Source organism: Alligator mississippiensis, chromosome 6, assembly GCF_030867095.1.
Source record: "Alligator mississippiensis isolate rAllMis1 chromosome 6, rAllMis1, whole genome shotgun sequence".
In the NCBI taxonomy this organism is placed as follows: domain Eukaryota; kingdom Metazoa; phylum Chordata; order Crocodylia; family Alligatoridae; genus Alligator; species Alligator mississippiensis.
In genome coordinates this window covers 4820255-4840717 of record NC_081829.1, presented here as the reverse complement: position 1 = coordinate 4840717, position 20463 = coordinate 4820255, and the positions used below count along the sequence as shown (strand labels likewise).

At 46.5% G+C, this 20463-nt stretch overlaps 1 protein-coding gene and 3 non-coding genes across 4 annotated transcripts; all 4 read right to left on the bottom strand.

Annotated features, from left to right (window-relative positions):
• Positions 1 to 1246: 1246 nt before the first annotated feature.
• Positions 1247 to 20420, bottom strand: PABPC4 (poly(A) binding protein cytoplasmic 4). The gene is made up of 15 exons (XM_014611150.3): positions 19438 to 20420; positions 11318 to 11511; positions 9732 to 9847; positions 9134 to 9273; positions 8755 to 8849; positions 8013 to 8150; positions 7255 to 7350; positions 6284 to 6556; positions 5937 to 6024; positions 5384 to 5503; positions 4435 to 4562; positions 3383 to 3476; positions 2804 to 2934; positions 2618 to 2717; positions 1247 to 1610 (listed from the first exon to the last, which is right to left on the bottom strand). The coding sequence occupies exons 1-14, from the start codon at positions 19628 to 19630 to the stop codon at positions 2631 to 2633; spliced, it is 1893 nt and encodes a 630-aa protein (XP_014466636.1). The 5' UTR covers positions 19631 to 20420; the 3' UTR covers positions 1247 to 1610; positions 2618 to 2630.
• On the bottom strand, positions 5102 to 5234 carry LOC132251299 (small nucleolar RNA SNORA55). The gene has a single exon (XR_009463244.1). It is a non-coding gene; the product is annotated as a small nucleolar RNA SNORA55 (small nucleolar RNA).
• On the bottom strand, positions 6843 to 6978 carry LOC132251300 (small nucleolar RNA SNORA55). The gene has a single exon (XR_009463245.1). It is a non-coding gene; the product is annotated as a small nucleolar RNA SNORA55 (small nucleolar RNA).
• On the bottom strand, positions 7506 to 7638 carry LOC132251298 (small nucleolar RNA SNORA55). The gene has a single exon (XR_009463243.1). It is a non-coding gene; the product is annotated as a small nucleolar RNA SNORA55 (small nucleolar RNA).
• Positions 20421 to 20463: the final 43 nt, after the last annotated feature.

Genomic DNA, 20463 nt, shown 5'->3' with positions numbered 1-20463 from the left:
CTTCTGCTCCGCAAGCTTGTTCTATTCTTGGGCTTGGACACAGACCATTAAGTACCAGATTTCTAAACAGGTTTCTTGCATATTTTAACACCATGGTTTGCTCGTAACAGTGCAGCAGACAGGCAAAATGGCACATCAGTCTTGCATTTATACCCCCAAAATCAAAAGAACCATTTGCACTTTTCTAGCACCACTCATCCAATGGTCTCAAATGGTCTATAAACATGAATTAAACCGCTGCTCCCCTAAGCAGGCACCCTTATTTTACAGCGTTAACTGGTACGTGCTCAGCATTTCAATGGTTTTCCTTTAGTAAAATCTTCAAGTCATTGGACAGTCTCAATTCCTCCCTTCTGCCTTGATCTGGGCTGTGCTTGTGCTCTCCTGTATTCATGTTTATACCACACTCCATGCCAAAGGCTCACCCCAACGTCACAAAGCACACGCTAGTTCTACTGTCACTGAAAGGCAGCCATCTATCTCTAAGGTGCAGCATACACTTACCAGCGCAACACTACATTTGTGACTATTAAAAGGAAATGACAAGGTTCTAGGGACATATAGGGGTTGAAATACCACACAGAGATGAAGAAGAAATACAAAAGCTTAACATCAACAAAAACAAGAAGGAACTGTCAGATTGAAAGGAAGAGACGAAAAGAACACAAGACTTCTATGCACATTGACTTGGGTCAAGGGAGCACTGTTGATGGCCGATAAATACCTGTCTTCATGTATATTTCAGAGTATTGGGTGCATCTAACTGTTAAATTGGTTAGTTAAGTTGGATTTCTTAATAAAGTATTAAAAAGTGGCAGTATCCAATTAAAAGTGTATCTCAGTTCCTCCTACACAGTATGTAGTCATGCAGAATAAAAAACTACCAAAATCACTTCATCTTGTAGACTGCTGTGGGATTTTTAAATGAAAAGTGATCAATCAAACCCTGTTTCTGTGCTTAATCTGAAAAATGTTGCCCAAGACCACCTCAGAGGGCAGGGGTCCACTTAAATAAACTATCAGTTACAACCACCTTAGAGTTTCTTTGAAGATCCAAAACAGGGCCCAGTTTGAAGTCATAATTTAAAGTGGAGGTTTGGCCTAGCCACTTGTTAGCTTAAACAGAATAATAACAGGATTAAACATTTAAAACCACAATTCAATCAGACAGTAATTACCTAACAGTTTACTTCTGACCAGCAGAATAAATCCAGGATGGCTAAGCACACCGTGGGGAAGAGACCCATTTAGTGAAAGTTTTTATTCCTTTATTGATAAACACTTTCCAGATTTTGCAAACTGGATTGTTCAGTTAAAACCAAAACCACAAAAAACTTTCAATCAGAAATCCTTAATGTCCTGCTTAGAAAAGACAAAGGTTAACTCTGTCCTGGCCACAAAGGAAAAGCTTGCAAACTTAATCCTGGTCTTGGAAATCTAAAGCTTCATGGAATTGATTTTTTTTAAATAAGATTTTAAAGGTTAATTTACAAAATGCAATATGGTTATTTGGATATGGTGCATGGTGCGGAGATCTGCAGGACAGTTAAGAGTATCTTCAAACATCTTGAGCTGATGTCTATGAAGGGGCTATTTGGCTTCTTTGCATCCTGTGCGGGGAAAAAAGGTTAGAAAATTAGTTTGCTTTTTTTCCTGCCCCCATACAGGCATCTTGGTTTAGCGCAGACTGACAGTAATTTAAACATGACCAGCCCATTAAAAATTCCCAGATAACTTCTTATTCCTCTCACCGTGTAGGTTTCTATCTACAGTTGCTGATATTATCCACCTCTCCATAACATTATGCTGAAGGTGGAAATATGAAAACTTTGTGATGAGGGAATAATTATTGTTGCAATGTCAAATTATTGACAAGCAATGGCCAAGCTGCATACCGCACACTTTTACAACACGTATGCATGGTGTGTTTTCATTTTAAGCCAGTGCCTTCTAGAATGGAAGATTTCCCATAATCCTTTACTGCCAGTGCTCTGGCAGCAGTCCTGTAGAAAATGCCTTGAAATTCCTGGTAACTCCACACACATCCATATTAAAGAACTCATAAATGAAACAGTTGTAGAAAAGCATATGAACATCCAGTCCTAGTCTAAAGATACCCATCTAAAAAGGCATGGAAAAAAGAAAATCAGAGATTCTATAAGAATCACTCGGCAACTAGCAAAACCAAGAACCACACAGCAAGTCATGCCAAGCTTGCCAAGTCATGGTGTGCACTTCGGTGCTATTCTTGTCTACCTCAGGGTAACTGTCAGGACAAGACATGGACATTAGCAGCATACCTGGGTTTGGACAAAAATTGCTCGAGGCTGGTCTCATTTTGATGAATTCTATTCCCCGACACAGGTGAATGATTTAAAGGGCTTTATGAATTCCATGTCAGCATATTTTAATCTTCCAAACATGTCTGCTTGCTGTAAGGAACTACCTTCTTTTTTATGTGCTTATTTCTTCAAGATTAAAAGTGGAAGTTTCTATTTACAAGACGTAGTCTGGCATCCGATGCCATTATACCTAACCCCACTTCTTGGCAGTTTATATCCTCCCAAACTATATTCCAGTGAATCTAAGGTTAAGAAGTTCTAACTAACACACTCACCAGTCTTCCTGGTTTAAGAGGTAGCAGCAACCACGCCCACCTTCTGGGCAGCTTCTTTCTTGGCTTGGTGAGCCTGCAACACAGCAACAGCCTCCTCCACCTAGGGAAGACAAATTGCCAGGTAAGATCCATCATCTTTAACAAAATCACTCAATCCAAACTACCTTGAGAAGTGGGAGAATTTACCTTTGACCGGAGGGATTCTGGAGACTCCAGCATGTGCAGTAGCTCTGAATTGTCAATCTCTAGCAGCATTCCTGTGATCTTCCCCGCAAGGCTGGGGTGCATAGCTTGAATCAGGGGGAACAAGCGTTCTCCTAGGAAAGTAAAGTTCAAATGGTCTTTGCAGGGTGCTCTCACAGGTCCTTTGCAGCAAGTACAGCTAACAAGGGAAGCAGATAAGCACCTATCGAAGTTTTAAACTAGAGCAAACATTAGCTTTACATTTCCATGGCATCTAATTTCCATGCCCCACCCCTGATCTTTTTTTCACTACTAGTTTTTAGGGAACACTAGATGTTTTCAAGTCTAAGTCAGAATGCCCAACTACCATCATTTTTAAGCATCACTGTATCTACACCCAAACTACTGCGTGTAGGGGCTAGCAAAACACCCCTTATTTTCACAAAAAGGAGCCTCATGCATCCCAGTTGCTTGAGACTTTGTGCTTTAAAAAGCTCTGAAGTCAAATATGATAATGAGAAATGTGTTCAGCTCCCTCGCTGTGCAGAAGGCAGCAGGACTGACTTCCGAATCATCACTTACCCAGCATCTGTTTCTGCTCCTGGGGAGGGGCAGCAGCCAGCATGGAAGCCGTTAAAGGTTCCTGTCCCTGCACGTGTACTGCAGGCTGAGGTGCCTATAAGAGCCAAAAAAGCAGCATTAGCTTGGCTGCTTTGTGTTTAAAGGGCAGTGAGACAATACATTATGCCTCTTCCAGGACACACGTCAGCCCCTAGCAAAGCCTCTACAACTGGGAAGGCCTATGCAAGGAAATCATTTCAAGGAGAAATGTGATGGAGGCTCATAGCTCCCAGCCACACAGAACCCAAGCTGCAGAAAGCAATCATATAAAAACTCAGAGGCATGTTGTCTGAGAATATCCTAAGTACAGACAGCTTTAGTACTGTGCAAGGCAGCAGTCTGCTTAGTGGAGCCAGGTAACACTAAGGTAAGAGCAGTACTAGTTTGTGGCTTATGCCCTCCAGCAGGGCCGGCCCATCCTATCCTATAGAACCTGAGGCCACAGGGGGCCCCACAGAGCCAGGCGGAGAGGCCGTGACCCCTCTTGTGTTTGGTGGATGTTTGTCTAGCTGTTCTGGCCGGAACGGGGGCCCCGCACAAGCTGATTTGCCCTGAGCCCTGCACCCTGCTACGGTAGTCTCTGCTGATGGATCAGGGGGCCCCAAAACTACATCTTGCAGGGGGGCCCAAAAAATTGTGGGTCAGCTCTGCCCTCCAGAGATGAGCCTGGTGATCTCGATGCACAGCCCAACATTATCTTCAAGGATACCTTGTGGAAGGCTGTGTAGAGGAGATCAAACACATTTTGGGGCAAGGATGCAAGAAAAGCTTTTCTATAGAAAGAAAAAGGTAAATAAAGGGCCTGTCAGAATTAAAAGGCTGCACTAATTGAACTGCAACAGGGAGAGTTAAGGGCAGAGCCAGCTTCTTATACCCTGCTTTCTGGTGGGTCTGAGTTATCAGGGTAGTTTGGGCATTGTCAGATACTTTATAGTCAAGGTTAAAATCCTATTCCTGCAGCTACTGCAGTCTAATTTCATCATAGCTAGCTAAAGCACAGACCCTTGTGTTACCTGCAAAGGCTGAACAGTTGGGTGTGGGCTGCGGACACTTGAGGCATATTTATAAGGAGGAACTGCTCTGGGAGCAGGGGCAGCTACAGGCGGACGAGGAGCTAAGTTCTGAGCGGCCGTGGCAACCCCTACAAAAGAAAAAATAGGATAAAAGATTGTACATATCAGCACACATGTCTAGATCCCATTTCCCAGCTAGCTCAAAGTTATCAGCACGGGACTTTGCCACAAGCAAGCACCAGACCCCTCTCAGAGCTGAACACTGATACATAACCCAGTCTTTCAATAATGCAGAGGCAGAAATATCAAGCTGAAGGACAGAGTCCAGCTGGAGAAAGTCTCGTTTTGCACAACTGCATCCTCCTAATTCAGATACTCTGAACTAAAATCCCACAGTGCAATTCACTATGGCAACATCCATGACTTATCAGGCCTTCCTAATATAAAGTTCACTTTGCCATGTGGGAGATGGTTGGAAAGGTGGTTAATTATCCAAGTATCAGAAGCAGCTGGCTACATTAAGAAGAGGCTATAAAACTAAGCCAGTTGCTATAAATGCTGCTTTTAAGACATTTTCTACTTACATTCCCTCCAATAAAGCAAGCTGGATATTGTACTCTGGAAAAGCCATTCAGAATCACACAGAGCCCATTTTCAGAGACAGCAAATGTGTTGCAGAGTTGTAGAGACAGATCCCAACTGAAGTGCAAGGCAACCCGTCTGGATTTCCTCTGCTGTGCTATAGCACCTGCTGTCCCCAGACTTGCACTGCACCGCAAGGACAGGAAAGATTTAGGTGCTGTCTCTATCCTACTTAGGCCTCCCTAGTGGGTGCCTAAGGGCTCCATGCCACCTCCTGGCATCGATCTTCGGAAATATGAACAAGAGACTCTGTGCTCCCCCCCTGCTCCCTTCATGCTGGAGAATCACTAAGAAAAGGACTGCTTACCGACTCTCTGGGCAGCAGGCGGGAGGCCACGAGAGGCCTGAGTATTGCCAGTGGGGGCCAGATGGCGCAGTGCTGGACGTGGCCCAGACTGGCGCATGGCATTTGGCATTCCTTGGAAGCCTAACAGGAGAGATAAGAACAATGAGAGGAAATTCTTAAAATAGAAAGTGATTAGCCATCCCAAGACCATCAGCTGCAAGCAGCGTGTGGAGTTTGCATGCTGCAGGGTCCCGATACAGAGATGACTGTGGAGAGCATGGGCAATAAGAGAAATAGATGAACAGTTCCACCGAGGACTAGCATGGCAAGGCCTCAATCACCAACAAGTAAGATTCACTTCCAGAGGCTTCAGTCACTAGCAACAGTGGATCACCAGGAATAATCACCCATCTAAAATGACATCCAGTCTGTCCTTCAAAGGGTAATAACTACATACGATCCCTCAACTCTAGTGACAGAAGATACAGGATGAGCAGGTACATAGAAGAGAAGAATGGGAGAGCAAGAGAGAAAAGGCACCATAAAACCATAGCTTCTTTTCTAGCCTGCTCACCTTGTGGCCTTCCCCCTTGTTGCCAGCGTGGGTTAGGTCTCATCTGTGTCATCTGATTGGGTGCATAGTAAGTCGGTCTGCTCTGAGCCTGTGAAGAGATCAAAGAAACCCTGAAGGAGCTCTACTACAGCAATTGACTGAAAGTGCTGTTTTACTGGGATTTGGCAGCTTTGCCTGGATTCATGCAAGATCACAGAACAGAGGAGCCACAGAATTAATCCCCCTGGCTTAGAGACTTGCAGAATCAGAGCCTGGTTAAAAGCACAGCAGAAAGACTCAACAGGGCAGCTACAGGTTAAAGGTTCCAGTTGGGTGATGCTAGTAGCACTGAACTTTGCTGGACTCACCTGGGGCACAGCAGGCATGAAGTAGCCCCCAGCAGCAGGCTGGAACTGGTTAATGATGGTGTTGGCTGGCAGGGCCCTCATCCCAGCAATGCGCTGCATGTACTGATTGGTGAGATGGGCCTTGCGCTCCTCTTTCCTCTGTGCCAGCGCAACGTACAAGGGCTTGGAGCCCACAATACGCCCGTTCATCTCAGTCACAGCTTTGGTCGCTTCCTCAGGGGAGGAAAAGCAGACAAAACCAAACCCTTTGCTTCGTCCATCCTCTAGCATCACCTGCAACAAGGAATGAATGTTAATACAGCAGCATTATGCAGGCTGGACCGTGTCGGCTGCAACTGGCCTAGCAGCCTATCCAAAATTCAGGGAATGAGAGCGTGAACAGTGATCTTTCTCCCCAGGCATCAGAAAGGTAATAGTTGTTCTGTAGAGATATTGGTCATTCACCCATGTAGCAATTGCCATTGTTTCCAATACAACCTCCACCCTCCTTCCCATTCCCTATCAGGAAAATGCATGTTCTCTTTATTCAGAGAGCCTTCATGTTCCTCAGTCAGATAAGAGCTATCGCAGAGGTGTAGAGACAAGCACTCAGTGAAAGAGAAAAACCACCTGTCTGGATTTACTCTGCTTTGCTGTATGCACCATATGTCCCCAGACTCGCACGGTGCTGCAAGGAATGGGAAAGATTCGGGTGCAAGTAAGGAAACGTAGGACTTGTGGCAGCATTCCTAGGCCCCTCATGCCCATAGAGGAGTCATCTGAACCACAGGTGAGTTTGCCATAAGAGATGAAGCAAAGGTGCTCAATACTGTCCCAAAGGAAGAACGCACTTAGCCCAACTGAAATCCACTGACTGACTCATCCAAATTATCCAGACCCGAAACCCACAGATATGAAAACTACCCTGCACCCTAGAGTCAAGACAGATAGCAGTCCTTTTTCAAATCCACAAGTATGAACCTTCACAGTACCTTGGCACTTGTTATTGATCCAAACGGTGAGAACTCCTTCCTCAGCTTTTCATCATCAATAGTGTCATCTAAGTTTTTAATATATAGATTAACTCCCTACAAAAAAAAAGAACATCAATACAGAAAACATCCATTTCATTAAAGAAATAAGTATTCCAGGAATGTTGAGCACAACCCTCCTGTGCCAAATCCATACTCTGCTTACATAATCCACAGAGTTTTCTTCCCTTCATCTTAGAACTATGGGCAATAAATGTTGCAGAGTTGTAGAGACAAGTCCCAGTATAAGTGAAAGAAACCTGTCTGGATTCACTCTGCTTTGCTGTAGCACCATGTGTCCCCAATCCTGCACTGTATTGCAAGGAACAGGAAAGATTTAGATGCAAGGTAGATGCTAAGCCTTACCACAACTACAACAAAAGTATGGCCCTTTGACACCCTCCTGTCATGCACATACAGTGCCTGTCATCTTAAACAGGAAATTATGTGCATGAGACCTTAGCTTGATGGTTCCTATAGCACTCTGATCTATTCCCACAGGCTCCTAAATAATTCAGTTTATTGTCATAGCTCTGACCCCTGGAATTTCATCAGCCCATAATACTAGGGGGTGCTGCTTGATCTTGACTCCAGAGGTCAGCATTGCAAGACAGATAATAAATTATTTCTTCTCATGTTCCTTTTGAAGTCCACCAGCAGACTGAGTGAAGGTGGGGGCATCTGGTCAGTACTGGAGGACACATGTTGTCTTGCCGTACCTGGTACCGACTGATTCTCTCTTGTTTCAGCTGCTCAAACTTCCGTTTCAGCTCTGCCTGGCGTTCTACTTTCTTCTGTGCTCGACCAACAAACACCATTTTCCCATTGATGTCCTTTCCATTCATCTCTTCCACTGCCTGGACAGGGAGTCAAACAGGAAATTCCTGTCAATTGCTGAAGCAAAGCAGCAGCTGTCTCTATTACCAAGTCTGATTACTGACAGCCCCATCCTACTTCCTTGGTTGTGGACTAAGGCAGCCAAGTTGACCATATTCCATTTATGCTATTTCTACAAAAAGGTCCAGGAAGAAACAAATCAAAGTTATTGGCAGGGACTGTATGGAGACTACCCACAATTCTGGCCTAAAAGAAGTGATACATGACTTGACAACTTGGTCATAACGCCAAGTCTTGTTCAAGCCTATTCTTGGGGAAAAAGCATTTCTAATAATCATTCCAGTGCCAAACACCTTCCATTCTCCCCCGGTCCCTACTCATGTAATATTCCCTAATCAAATTGAAATTCCTGATGTCTGTCCTACAGGAGGCTGCATGGATCTAGTAATTTGCAAGAGTATAGACTTCAGCATGAATAAACAATGTGGTGAAGTGCAAAAGCTTTTCAAGCTGGACATCAGAAGACATTAGTTAAGCTTTGCTATTTATCACTCCCCTTTCCGCCCCCCCCTAATTCCCGTCTCTCATGCTCGGACAAAAATGTAGAACAAACATTGCTCATACCTTGTTGGCATCCTCATGTTTTTCAAAGCTCACAAAGCCAAAGCCTTTGGACTTTCCTGTGGGGTCTGTCATCACCTTCACACTCAAAGTCTTCCCTGTGGCCAAGGGACAGAATGAGGAAGGCATTACTTACACTAGATTTCCAGGCTTTACAAACGTAAACGAAAGCTTCTCCAACAACCCTGGCTTGTTTTTGCTCACATTTGTGATACAGCCTCTGCCTTGTGTCTGACATGCTTTGTAGGGTAGACAGCCACTATATCTCAGTATTGCCCTACTCTGCCCTCAGAGAGATTCAGAAGTAGCACAGAGAGGGCAACAGTTTCCATTACCCTGGCTACAAAGTTTACAGCTACATCAAGAGTATTTCTCTATTTACCGTATTTGCTGAAGAGCTCCTTCAGTCTCTCATCATCCATGTCATCCCCAAAGTTTTTAATGTAAACATTGGTGAATTCCTTTGCTTTGGCTCCCAACTCAGCCTCCCGCTCTTTACGGGACTTGAATCGCCCCACAAATCTGAAAAGAAAGAGGAAAAACTGCAGTGAGAACTTTGGCTTTCAAGGCTGGAAGTGCAATGCATTATTTGCAATACAGCAAACAAGAGTGCCTGTATGAGCTGGGGGAAGGTGTAACAGGCCAGAGACCAACCAGAAGTCACCTGTCCTGTAATGGGGAGGTAGCAGGAAAAGGGGGCCCACCCAGCTCTACAATGGAGAGCGTGTAGGCAAGGATTACCCCCCACCCAGCCCAATAGTGGAGCAATAGCAAATCCAGATTTGGTCAGGGAGATCCACCATCCCTGTAATGGAGAGGTAGCAGGCCATGGCTTGGGCAGGGAAACTCACCAGCCCTGTAGTGGAGAGGTAGCAGGCCAAGGCTTGGGCCAGAAGAACCAGTAGCCTTGTGTGTCCCTGTTAATACCGAGATGCATCACGGTTCATGCGATCGTTGCTGCTTCTGGCTGTGACACTCACACTTTGCGGTCGTTTAGCAGCATGCCGTTCATCTTCTCGATGGCTCTATCTGCAGCATCCTGGGTCTCAAAGTGCACAAATGCGTAGCCCTTAGAGCCATTCTCATCACACACCACCTGTAAGCAACACAGCAAACAAGATCATCAGCTCTGCATTATAGGCAATGCTGGCGATAGGATGCCAACTGCAGAGATGTCCAAAAACTTCCTCTTTATCACATTTCCACAGAAGGTATGAATAAAAAGCTGAAGGTGTGGTCCTTGACTGAGGCTCTCAGGTAGCGCTAAAATATAAATAATGAATGCAAACTAAATACTGGCTGACACCACAGTCTTAGTTGCCGTTATGCCACTCGGCTGCTCTGTGACCTTCAGCAAGGCACTTCACCCTTGTGCCTTGGATTTTCCATCAGTCAACTGGAGATGAAACTTCCTCTCCTATGTAAAGCACTCACATTTATGGATTAAGTGGAAGTATGGCCCTGACTCAGCATAGCTGATGCACCTCATACAAAAGCCAGAGTTCAGTACTTCAAGCATATGCCAGCTACAACAGAAACATTAACCCACTGTTTCGGAAGCTGAAATTTGTAGTCTTGTTCATATCCTAAACTGCAGAGAACAAGCTTTTCCTTAGGCTGTCTTCAAACAAATCAGGTGGCAACATAGGGAAAACAAGTTATTGCCAAAGGATGGAATTACCAAAGCATAACCTGCTCTGGATTTCAGAGATGTGGGTGTCTGGAGAACTGATGACCAAGAGTTGGTATCAAGTTGGTGATCTCCCCTCCTTTACTCAACTGCACCCTCTTCTATGCTGCTTTTGAAAGTTCCCTGCCCTGAGCTTGGCAGTCACTCCCCCTTTCTTATTCCCCAGTGTCATGTGCGTTTGATCAGGTCTGGTCAACTCTACGCAGTTTAACTCATAGTTTCATAGTTGGTAGGGTTGGAAGGGACCTGAGCAGATCATCAAGTCCGACTCCCTGCCATGGTCAGGAAAGGATGCTGGGGTCAAACGACCCCGGCAAGGTGTCTTTCTAGCCTCCTTTTAAAGACCCCCAGGGTAGGAGCGAGCACCACTTCCCTTGGAAGTTGGTTCCAGCTCCTACCCACCCTGACTGTAAAGTAGCGCCTCCTGATATCTAGCCTGACTCTATTCTCTGTCAACTTATGGCCGTTATTCCTTGTTACTCCCAGTAGTGCTCGGGGGAACAGGAACTCTCCCATTGCCTGCTGGTCTTCCTTGGCCACTTCAGATACGGCCACCAGATCCCCTCTCAGCCTTCTCTTGCAAAGGCTGAACGGATTCAGGTCTCGTAGCCTCTCCTTATAGGGCCTGCCCTGCTGCCCCCAATCGTGCGAGTGGCCCTCCTCTGGACCCTCTCCAGGCTGTCCACATCCCTCCTGAAGTGCAGCGCCCAGAACTGGACGCAGTACTCCAACTGCAGCCTGACCAATGTCATATAGAGGGGGAGGATCACCTCCTTGGACATGCTTGTGATGCATCTATGGATGCGTGACAAGGTGTGGTTAGCCTTCCTAGGGTTAAATGGATTTTTAAGGTTTGGAGAAGGTACCGAGTCTCACCTTGCATGACAAGATATTCCCAAAGGCTGAGAACGTATCGTAAAGTGCCTTGTTGTCTATGGATTTGTCCAGGTTCTTGATGAAGACATTCCCAACCCCCGACTTCCTCAGGGAGGGGTCCCGCTGAGACCACATGATGCGGATTGGTTTGCCTTTTATCACATCAAAGTTCATGGTGTCTAGAGCACGCTCAGCTGCAAAGAGAAGAAAGTAAGAATTCCTGTAGTGTGACAGATAAAGCACAAAGAAGCCAGTTGCATTTGTGCTACAGCCTTCTTGGCACAACACTTGGCTACATCGCTTCCTTCTGAATGCTCAAGGAGAAAGGGTCTGGGCAATGCCCTTGGAGCAGCAAGTCCACTGACTAACTGACCTTATTGTTAGTTCAGACTTTCAATTAAATTACCCCATTGTCTACTTTTAAAGGGAGGTCTTTGCTGCACAGTCACTGGATGAAAGAACAATGGCCTTAATAACAACCATTTTTCATCAGAGCGATAATGTAATTCAGAAAATGGAAAAGAGGCCTGAGCTTCAAGACACCTATGGCTTTTCTAACCTAGGAGGAAAGATCTCTTTTCAGAGAAGTACAAATCAGTGCAGCTGAGACAGTGCAAGTGGGGAAAGTGCCTTTTACTTTTCTCCTCTAGAGCAGGCCCCAAGTACTTCCACTTCCACCTTGCTGACTGACCCTTGGCTTGCTTCGGTATCCTCCTCTAGAAAGTGCAGGTATTTACCCACTTCAGCTGTGGGACCAGGGGTGAAACATCTGCTCAGTATAAGGAGGGGTGGAGATGAAATAATCAAGGACATTCCTTTCCTCCAGGTGGGGACATGTGGAAGGAGCCGATTCCCAAGAGGAGGAAGGAATGGTGGTAGGATTGGGACTGAAGGGACAGAAATTCTGATGCATCTTTAATCTTAAACTTACATGTCAGACATTCAGTTCTGGACAGAAACAATATTCATAACCCTTTTAAGGGTTCAGAGTGTTGATCACAGGCAAAGGAAGAACACGGCAACAGCTGTGTGGAGGATGGGAGACCAAAAACTGCTGTTTGGGTTGGGCAAGCCATAGAGAAAAACTATCTACAAGGCTCAAACCTCGAAGATGAGAAGGATTTGATCCCTGCCGGTTGTGGGGAAAGGTACAAAAACCAGCCTGATGGGCTGGAAGGGTAGTTTGAGACATGTGTATAGTCACTGCGGCAAACAAACAGGATGCCCGAATAATCCACTCTAAGGACGGCATCAGAGAAGGACGAGAGACGCACAAGGAAAACTTTGTTTCTCTCATGAACAGGGACGTGCACCTAAGCTCCAAAACCCCAGCAATGCAGATTGCCTTTTTAACCCGTGCTGCAACCCTCCTCCAGGATTCTATTTCTGTTACCCGCTGGTATATTAAAAGCACCATTACTCGTACCCATCAGGATCCTGTTCATAAATTCAGATGCTTAGGGCACCTCTATGCCAGAAAATACTTCCAGCAGAGAGGGAAAGAGAAAGGAGAGACTGTGCTAATTCCCTGCTTGAGACAGGGAGAATGGGTCTACTCTAAAACCAAAGAACATTAATGGTATAAGAATGCTACATTCCTAGATGTGCCACTTTTTCCCACCTCAGCTTCATCCACGCACTAGGATACTGGCTGTAAAAGCTCTGAACTGGATTTGAGGTAGCTCAGGTTATTTTTCAAATTTAGACCTGAGGCCTCAAGGAAAAGACTTTTGTTAGGCGGCTGCAGAACCAAGTCAATGGAAGTGGGCACATATGCGACTCTTCTGCTAATCTGAAATGCAGGAGTACATTTCCAACAGTTGCAAAACCTGGAGTTCAAACACTGCAAAACGACCACCTCTGCCCCTTGACATATTAATTTGAACTGCTATGTGCAGAAAGGTTTCTTAAATGGAAAGTTTCCATATGCTATAGAAAGGGTTTTTCTATCCAAGCGCTGTCATAAGCTTCCACTCCCCTCCCACAGCTGAAACTCCCCTGGACTGGTTCCTGAACTAGCCACACTAGCGAAGAATTAGGAACATATAAAGTTGCTTCAGTGGGGGAAAAAAAAATCACCTTGCTATAGGAGCTCAGCTCGCTCTGTTTAACTAAAGGGGTTAAACTGGATCACCTAGCCCACTACATTTCATCCTCAAAGCACTGCCCTCTGAATCAACACCGTTCTTCCAGCAACGTGCAGTTTGCCACAGTCCCTTTCCAGTAGGCACTTCAGAAGTCAGCCCGGCTCGACTCGTCAAATTTGGCAGCATTTATTTATAGCAGGGGAAAGGTCCTCAAGAGGCATGTGTTGGCAAGGACGCACGCTAATAGTATATACCATTTGCAGCTGAAACAGGGCTCCTGTTGAAAGGTGACGAGCAGTTGGAAGAGCCGTGCACCCGGGGTGGATTCTGAAATGCTCCTAAGCAATTGCTGAGGTGCAGACTAGGCAGAGCTCTACTCGCCCGATCCTTTTACTGGTACTAACCAGGGACAGAATGGATTGTGCCACCGTGCCCGTAACACGCTGCTCATCCCCAGTATTACTGCGTGACGTCTGTCAGGACCCTGTGTGAGCAACGCAGTGAGAAGAGTCCAGGGCGCACACTGCCTTTAAGGCCATATTCATTTCCACCTGCGGCTATGACAAAGCACAGCCACGCAAGCACTTGAGAAAAACTGTCACGAGCAAGCATGACTGATCTGAGTTAGTCACCCCCCCACGTTGAATTTTGCTTCTCTAACCCAGGCGAATACCTTCACTTTTCCTTCCATTTAGGCCACGAAGCTTCAGCCATTTCAGTCTCTGTATCTGTTTCTCTCCCACTGATTCCTGTCACCCTTCCAGCAGACCCATCTGCAGCTCTGGCATAGCGCTGCAGCACACGCACATTTTTCTAACAGCTTAACCCCTGTGTCTGCTTCAGTCCTGCTCCCTTTTTTGGGGCAGGGAAAACCATTTACAATCTCCACAACCTGCCTGAGGTTTCCCACTCATTAGTCCCCTTACCCTCTCTCTGATCAAGCACTGAAACAATGCTGGCATTAGCCACTGGAGTGAAACAGCAGAAAGGCTGTCAACCACACCTGCCAAGTTTCAGCCATCAAAAAACCCCCTTCGCTATTTTATTTTGTTACAATGGCTGCCCTGAAATCTTAGTGCCCCTGTTTATTACCCAGTTGTCGTTTAAAAAATGCGACCAACTTTAACCACCCTTATTTCACACTGGTGAGTTTAAGTAAAAAGGCAGAGACTGAGATAGAAATGCAGAGAAAGTGACTGAAGTTCCTCCAATAAACTCTAGGAACGGAATGAAATTCATTGAATGCCCTTCGGCGAGATATAAAAAAAAAATAATTTGGCTCTTTCTAATGAGAGAGGCTTGAAAAGGAATTTATTTGAAGATTAGGTAGTTTAAGTTTCAGACACTAAAGAAAGAAGTAACTGAACAGAAGTAGCTCCTGGACCCGACAGACAATTGGGGTAGTTAGGGACCGGAGCAGGTAAGAAGGTCCCTTGCAAACAAACACCCCCATCTTATATACCTAGTAACAGGAATGAAATGCTGCTGTAGGCCTGACAGCCCAGGATATATGCAAGGTCCAGGGTATACGCAAGCAGCCAGGGATTTTTTGGGCCGGGGGGGGAGGGGGGGGGGAAATCCCATACCTTTTATTGAAACAACGTGTAGTTGGCAGAGATACAAGATAAGCTATTGGGCACATTGGGCCCTTCTTCAGCCTTGAGAAAGCAGCAAGTGCAGCCTAAGATAAATGCAAGATAAAACAACATCTTGTGTTTTAACGCTTGTGTGCCCTCTTGCTTTTTAGCTACTTGCTTTGGTCCTAGAGACAGCCCCTCCTCTGCTCTTGTGGAGTTAAAATACAAGCTTTTCATTTACCTGGTATTTAGCTTGAGTTGTGATGGCTTCTCTCTCGCACTTTGTGCCCTAAAGCTTAGTCTAACATCTCTTCCAACTATACACTTGGTCCAATAAAAGACATCACCAAAATAAAACCGCCTCACTTCTCACATTCCTAGGACAGCCCTGGAATCAATTACTATAAAAGCAAGCTCTTCCAGTCCAAAACTAAACAGACAGAAAAGGACTAAAAAGATAACACTGCACACGTCTGAAGAAGTGGTTTTCAGAGGTGCCTAGAAATAAGCTTGCTCTCTAAGCCATAGGAACTAACAGTCATGCTGCACTCAACCTGTTGATTTTCCGTGGGAGAATATTTGCTTTTCCCTGGACTTGTATAACTGCTTACGTAGACACGCAGAGTCACATTAAAGTTTTCCTGTTGCATTACTAGTGTGGTTTGAAAAAAAAAAACCCCCACCTAAGAAGTGGACACGGCCACATCAGGCTAGGGAAGTTTTACACAAGACATGTAAAATAGCCTATTCAATTCCTCTTCCAGCTACTAAGTCAAGTGAATCCCTTTCGGTCCTTTATAGCGAGAAAGGGAACAAAGCTAAAGGCCACTGTTATCAAATTAAACATTGACCAGAAATTTGGGACCTTCTCTTAGCTTGTCTATCATGGTATGGATCCTGAATGTGTCAACACCAATTGATAGCTGGGCCAAAGGGAACTGCAACTGAATGCAACAGCACTTGCTCTTCCTAAATATGTCACCTGTCTACCACAGACCACTTGTAATGTTGTCCAGAAACACAGTGCCCACCCAGAAGGTGGCCTGTCTAATGCCTGATTTCACTTAATTATCTAGCAAAAAAGCACATGTTTGAAAGCAGCAAGTTTACACTGCTTTGTATCTAAAGTAGTAGCGAAGTGGCCTAGATAAAGGTAGCATGCCATTTCTTCCCATCTGTAAACACGTTGCACAACTAGCAGGTGCTGGACAAGCGCAAACTATGATCTACCTTCTTTGCTCATTATGTGTTGCAACTTCAATCCCACTGAAAAAAAACAAGACTTCTGAACTTTCTTCTCTTTGTAATTTGTCCCCTGCTGAAGTGCTACATTTTATGATGTTAACAGTAACTAAGCCAGAACAGACCCCTTACAGCAACTGTACTCTCAGATACTTCCCCTCTTCTTTCGTCAATATAGAAAACACCCGGGTAGTAAAACCCAGGGCTACAAGAGGATTCTTGCCTCTCTACGCTGATGCCAGTATGTCCTTTCTTTAAGCTGCTCATACACAAATGGTCTGAAGTGCCTGTCATCTTCAAATGGGAAAACAAGAATGTCTCCTTTAACACATCTTGGTTGCAAAGCCTGTACTGAGCTACCACTGGCCTTGTCTTCACATCCTCCCAGAATATTCACTTTGCATTCTGTTTACTGCAGCAGCTGTCTCTTGCTCCTGTAGCTCGAGATCACGTAGAACAGGGATCTCTACGCAGAAGAAAATCAAAGCTTTTCAGGGGAGATCCTTTCAGGAAGGTAGCGGGGTTTGGCAGTTTCCCCTTCCCACGTGCTATTCACCGAGGAGGCTCCCCAGACTGAAGGCACTCGGCTTCTCTAACCTACAAGTAACCAGATACCTGACACTTTGCCAGTGTTGCTTCATTATGGAGACTTTACAAAATGTCTGCTGCTTTGCTGGGAGCCAACTACAAAGAAGTCCACCACTGAATACGGGTCTGTTTATTGCACTGAAAGGATCCTGAAATATATTGGAAGGCACCTGTCCTGAACCATTTTATTTTTTAAATGTTGAGTAGCAGCCAGGTTTTTTTCTAAGTTTTATTCCCTCCTACTCTCTTTAAAAAAAAAAAAAAAAGAAAGCAACTCCCTGGCCCTACTACTTTTTGATTTGCTTTTATATCACTCTAAGGCTCCTTGAAATCATCTGATCTACTGATGCCTCAGTTCTGGGGAAGGTAAAGCATGAAAAGCTTGCAGCATATACACCTTTGTGCACCCATTCCTCTTTTTGCTTGGACTGTGTCTCTCTCCATCTAATCCCAGCTCTAACCTGGTAGGTAACCTGTCTTGCATGACTCGGGGTATAACGCCAACAGATCACACTGATCCTCTTCTCACCTACGCAGATCAGCTGGTTTCATGCAGAGCTGTGAGCACACGAAGTCCCAGGCAAGTCGTAACACACCAGGAAGCTAAAGGACCAGAAGAGGATCCCATGTGCCTTCTCGCTCTAGTGCATCCCTTCCTGCTAAGGCTTAAGCCACATGGGTACCATGCATTATTTGGCTGGTGGGCCACAACTCTTAAGTGCTCCATGAATGAAAACTCATCTAGCAAGATGAGGTTGCTTTTTACTGACCTGTCATCGGATAGGAGCAGAAGAGACATTCAAAGCAATCAGCACCAATGGGAAAGGAGGGGGAGATGCTACAGTGGTCTCAGACACAGGAACCAGGAGACAGGACGGAAACAAGAGCAGCATATAGTCATAGATAGCCCTGCTGTATAAAACCATACATGATATCCCAGGCAAGAATTGAACCCAGTTTGTTCTGGTTTTCAGAAAGTTTGTAGAAATATAGTAACAGTAACTTAGCTTGTGGAGCAGCGATCCCGTATTCCTTTATGGGGAACTGGACTATAAGCAGAATCCAGTACCTGCTGCCACAGTAGTGGGCATGGGGGTGCTGAAGTCTATGCTGCTAATTCAGGATTAAAGTGAAAAAAAAAGTTCCTTCCTGTAGAGTTTCACATCATGTAAAGATGCTACTAAGTCCCAGTACAGAGCAACATACTTGCACTAGACGGCTATGGTTATGGCAACTAGGGCAGAAAATGTGACCCACTTTTCTTTCAGGAAGGCTATGCTCTGAAATGACCTCCTCTGCTCCTGGGCCTAGACTATCAGCTTGAACCAGTTACAACAGCACCTGGAAAGACAGCCAAGGGTGGGGAATTCCTTATGACTCCATGTGGAGTCCTCTTTAAAGAGGAAGGCAAATCCATGACTCCACGGGACACGGCTGTGGACTCCTCTTTAAAGAGGAAGGCAAATCCATGACTCCACGGGACACGGCTGTGGACTCCTCTTTATAAAGAGGAAGGCAAATCCATGACTCCACGGGACACAGATGTGGACTCCTCTTTAGAGAGGAAGGCAAATCCACGACTCCATGGGACACAGATGTGGACTCCTCTTTATAAAGAGGAAGGCAAATCCATGACTCCATGGGACACGGATGTGGACTCCTCTTTAGAGGAAGGCAAATCTACGACTCCACGGGACATGGATGTGGACTCCTCTTTAGAGGAAGGCAAATCCACGACTCCATGGGACACGGATGTGGACTCCTCTTTAGAGAGGAAGGCAAATCCACGACTCCATGGGACACGGATGTGGACTCCTCTTTATAAAGAGGAAGGCAAATCCATAACTCCATGGGACACGGATGTGGACTCCTCTTTAGAGAGGAAGGCAAATCCACGACTCCATGGGACACGGATGTGGACTCCTCTTTATAAAGAGGAAGGCAAATCCATAACTCCATGGGACACGGATGTGGACTCCTCTTTAGAGAGGAAGGCAAATCCACGACTCCATGGGACACGGATGTGGACTCCTCTTTATAAAGAGGAAGGCAAATCCATGACTCCATGGGACACGGATGTGGACTCCTCTTTAGAGAGGAAGGCAAATCCAGAGTGAATGCTGCACGGCCACTTCACAATTGATAGCAACCTAGATCAGCTAAAAGGCTGCTCAAGGAGACATTACAATGCTCAGTCTCCCAAGTCTCACTTGCTGCTCATGGGTGCAGGCAGGAACGGGGGAAGACTCCCTCTGGCATTCAGACCAAAGGTCTGAGCAGAGGTCGACTAGCCTGGAGCTCCCCTGCCCTCCTGGCTGGTGGAAGACCCACAGACACAGTCTATAACAGGACACTGGGGAATAAAGACAGGGAAATTCTGTGTTCATAGAACTCAGAATAAACCGAAAACTGGTGAACCAGGGATAGTACGTACCTACCGCAAAGAAGATTTGCAACGCGCTCCGGAGGTACGAAGCGATATCATTCCCCAGCGGCGAACAAAAGCAGCCGACAGTCAACTTACCCGGTGCCAAGTTAAGCGGCGGATCGACGGCTGCACGCGGGCACGCGCACCGAGCATGACGGCACGGAGAGAGGGGCAGGCGCGCGGGCGCGTCTCACTTACCGTCCGCCGGCTGCTGGAAGTTGACGTAGGCGTATCCCAGGGACCGCCGCGTGATCATATCTCTGCAGACCCGAATGGAAAGGACAGGCCCCGCCGGGCTGAACTTCTCGTACAGCATGGCTTCGGTGACGTCGGGGTGCAGGTCGCCCACGTACAGCGACGCCATCGGGTAGCTACTAGCCGCCGTGTTCATCTTCCGCCCAGCACGCGCTCCCGCCGGGAACTACTCTTTGTATTTTTCCCCCCCCCTTTAGATTTTTTTATTTTTTTTTAAAAAACCAAAAATTTTTGGAAACGAAATTAAAATAAGGGAAGACTTAAAATCTTATTTGAAAAAAGATGGGCTCGCAGGAACGGAGGGGAAGACCCAGCGAAAAGGCAGGGGGGGAAACGCTGCCGGGAAAAGAGATCGAAGACGAGTTCGGGTAGGAGCGGGGTGGGGGGAGGGGTGAAAGCACCCCAAAAAACGAGGGGTTTTGGAGACTGGAGGGGACGTCCGACTCCCCCGGGGCGGCTCCGGCGCGAGGGGTCTCCCGCCTGCACTCGAGAGCAAGAGAAAACAGTAATAGGAATAAACGAGACGGGGAAACGGGGAAGAAAAGCAGCCCCAAAAGCGCGTCTCCCCGGCTATGGAGGCAGCGCGGCTCCGCAGAGCGAGGCCCGGGGCTGCCGCGGGCAAAGCCAAACCCTCCGGCTGCCGACGAGGCGGCGGCGGCGGCTGGAGCCGAGCGCGGCGCGGCGCGGCGAGGCGCGGAGGCCCGGCAGGCGGGCGGAGAAGCGGGGGCGACCCGGGCTCGGTGCTTGGGCGGGGATTTTTTTTTTTTTTTTTTTGGTTTTTCTTTTTCTTCCCGCCGGGCTCGTTCCTTTTTCTTTTCTGGGTTTTTGTTTTTTTTTTCCTCTTTTTTTGCGGTTTTTTGTCGCGGGCGGAGCGGCGCGGAGCTGGGCCGACGCGGAGGCGGGCGCGCGAGCAGAGAGGCGGCCGCGGCCCGGGGCGGCCCCTTTATAGGCCCCGCGCCGGGGTGAAGG

Excerpts from the sequence above, each read along its gene's own strand:
- PABPC4 (XM_014611150.3), bottom strand. The coding sequence starts at position 19,630 with ATGAACACGGCGGCTAGTAGCTACCCGATGGCGTCGCTGTACGTGGGC. Across the intron at positions 6,025-6,283 it reads TCATGCCTGCTGTGCCCCAG|GCTCAGAGCAGACCGACTTA; the intron begins GTGAGTCCAGCA and ends ATCTCTTCACAG. Across the intron at positions 3,477-4,434 it reads CAACTGTTCAGCCTTTGCAG|GCACCTCAGCCTGCAGTACA; the intron begins GTAACACAAGGG and ends TGGCTCTTATAG.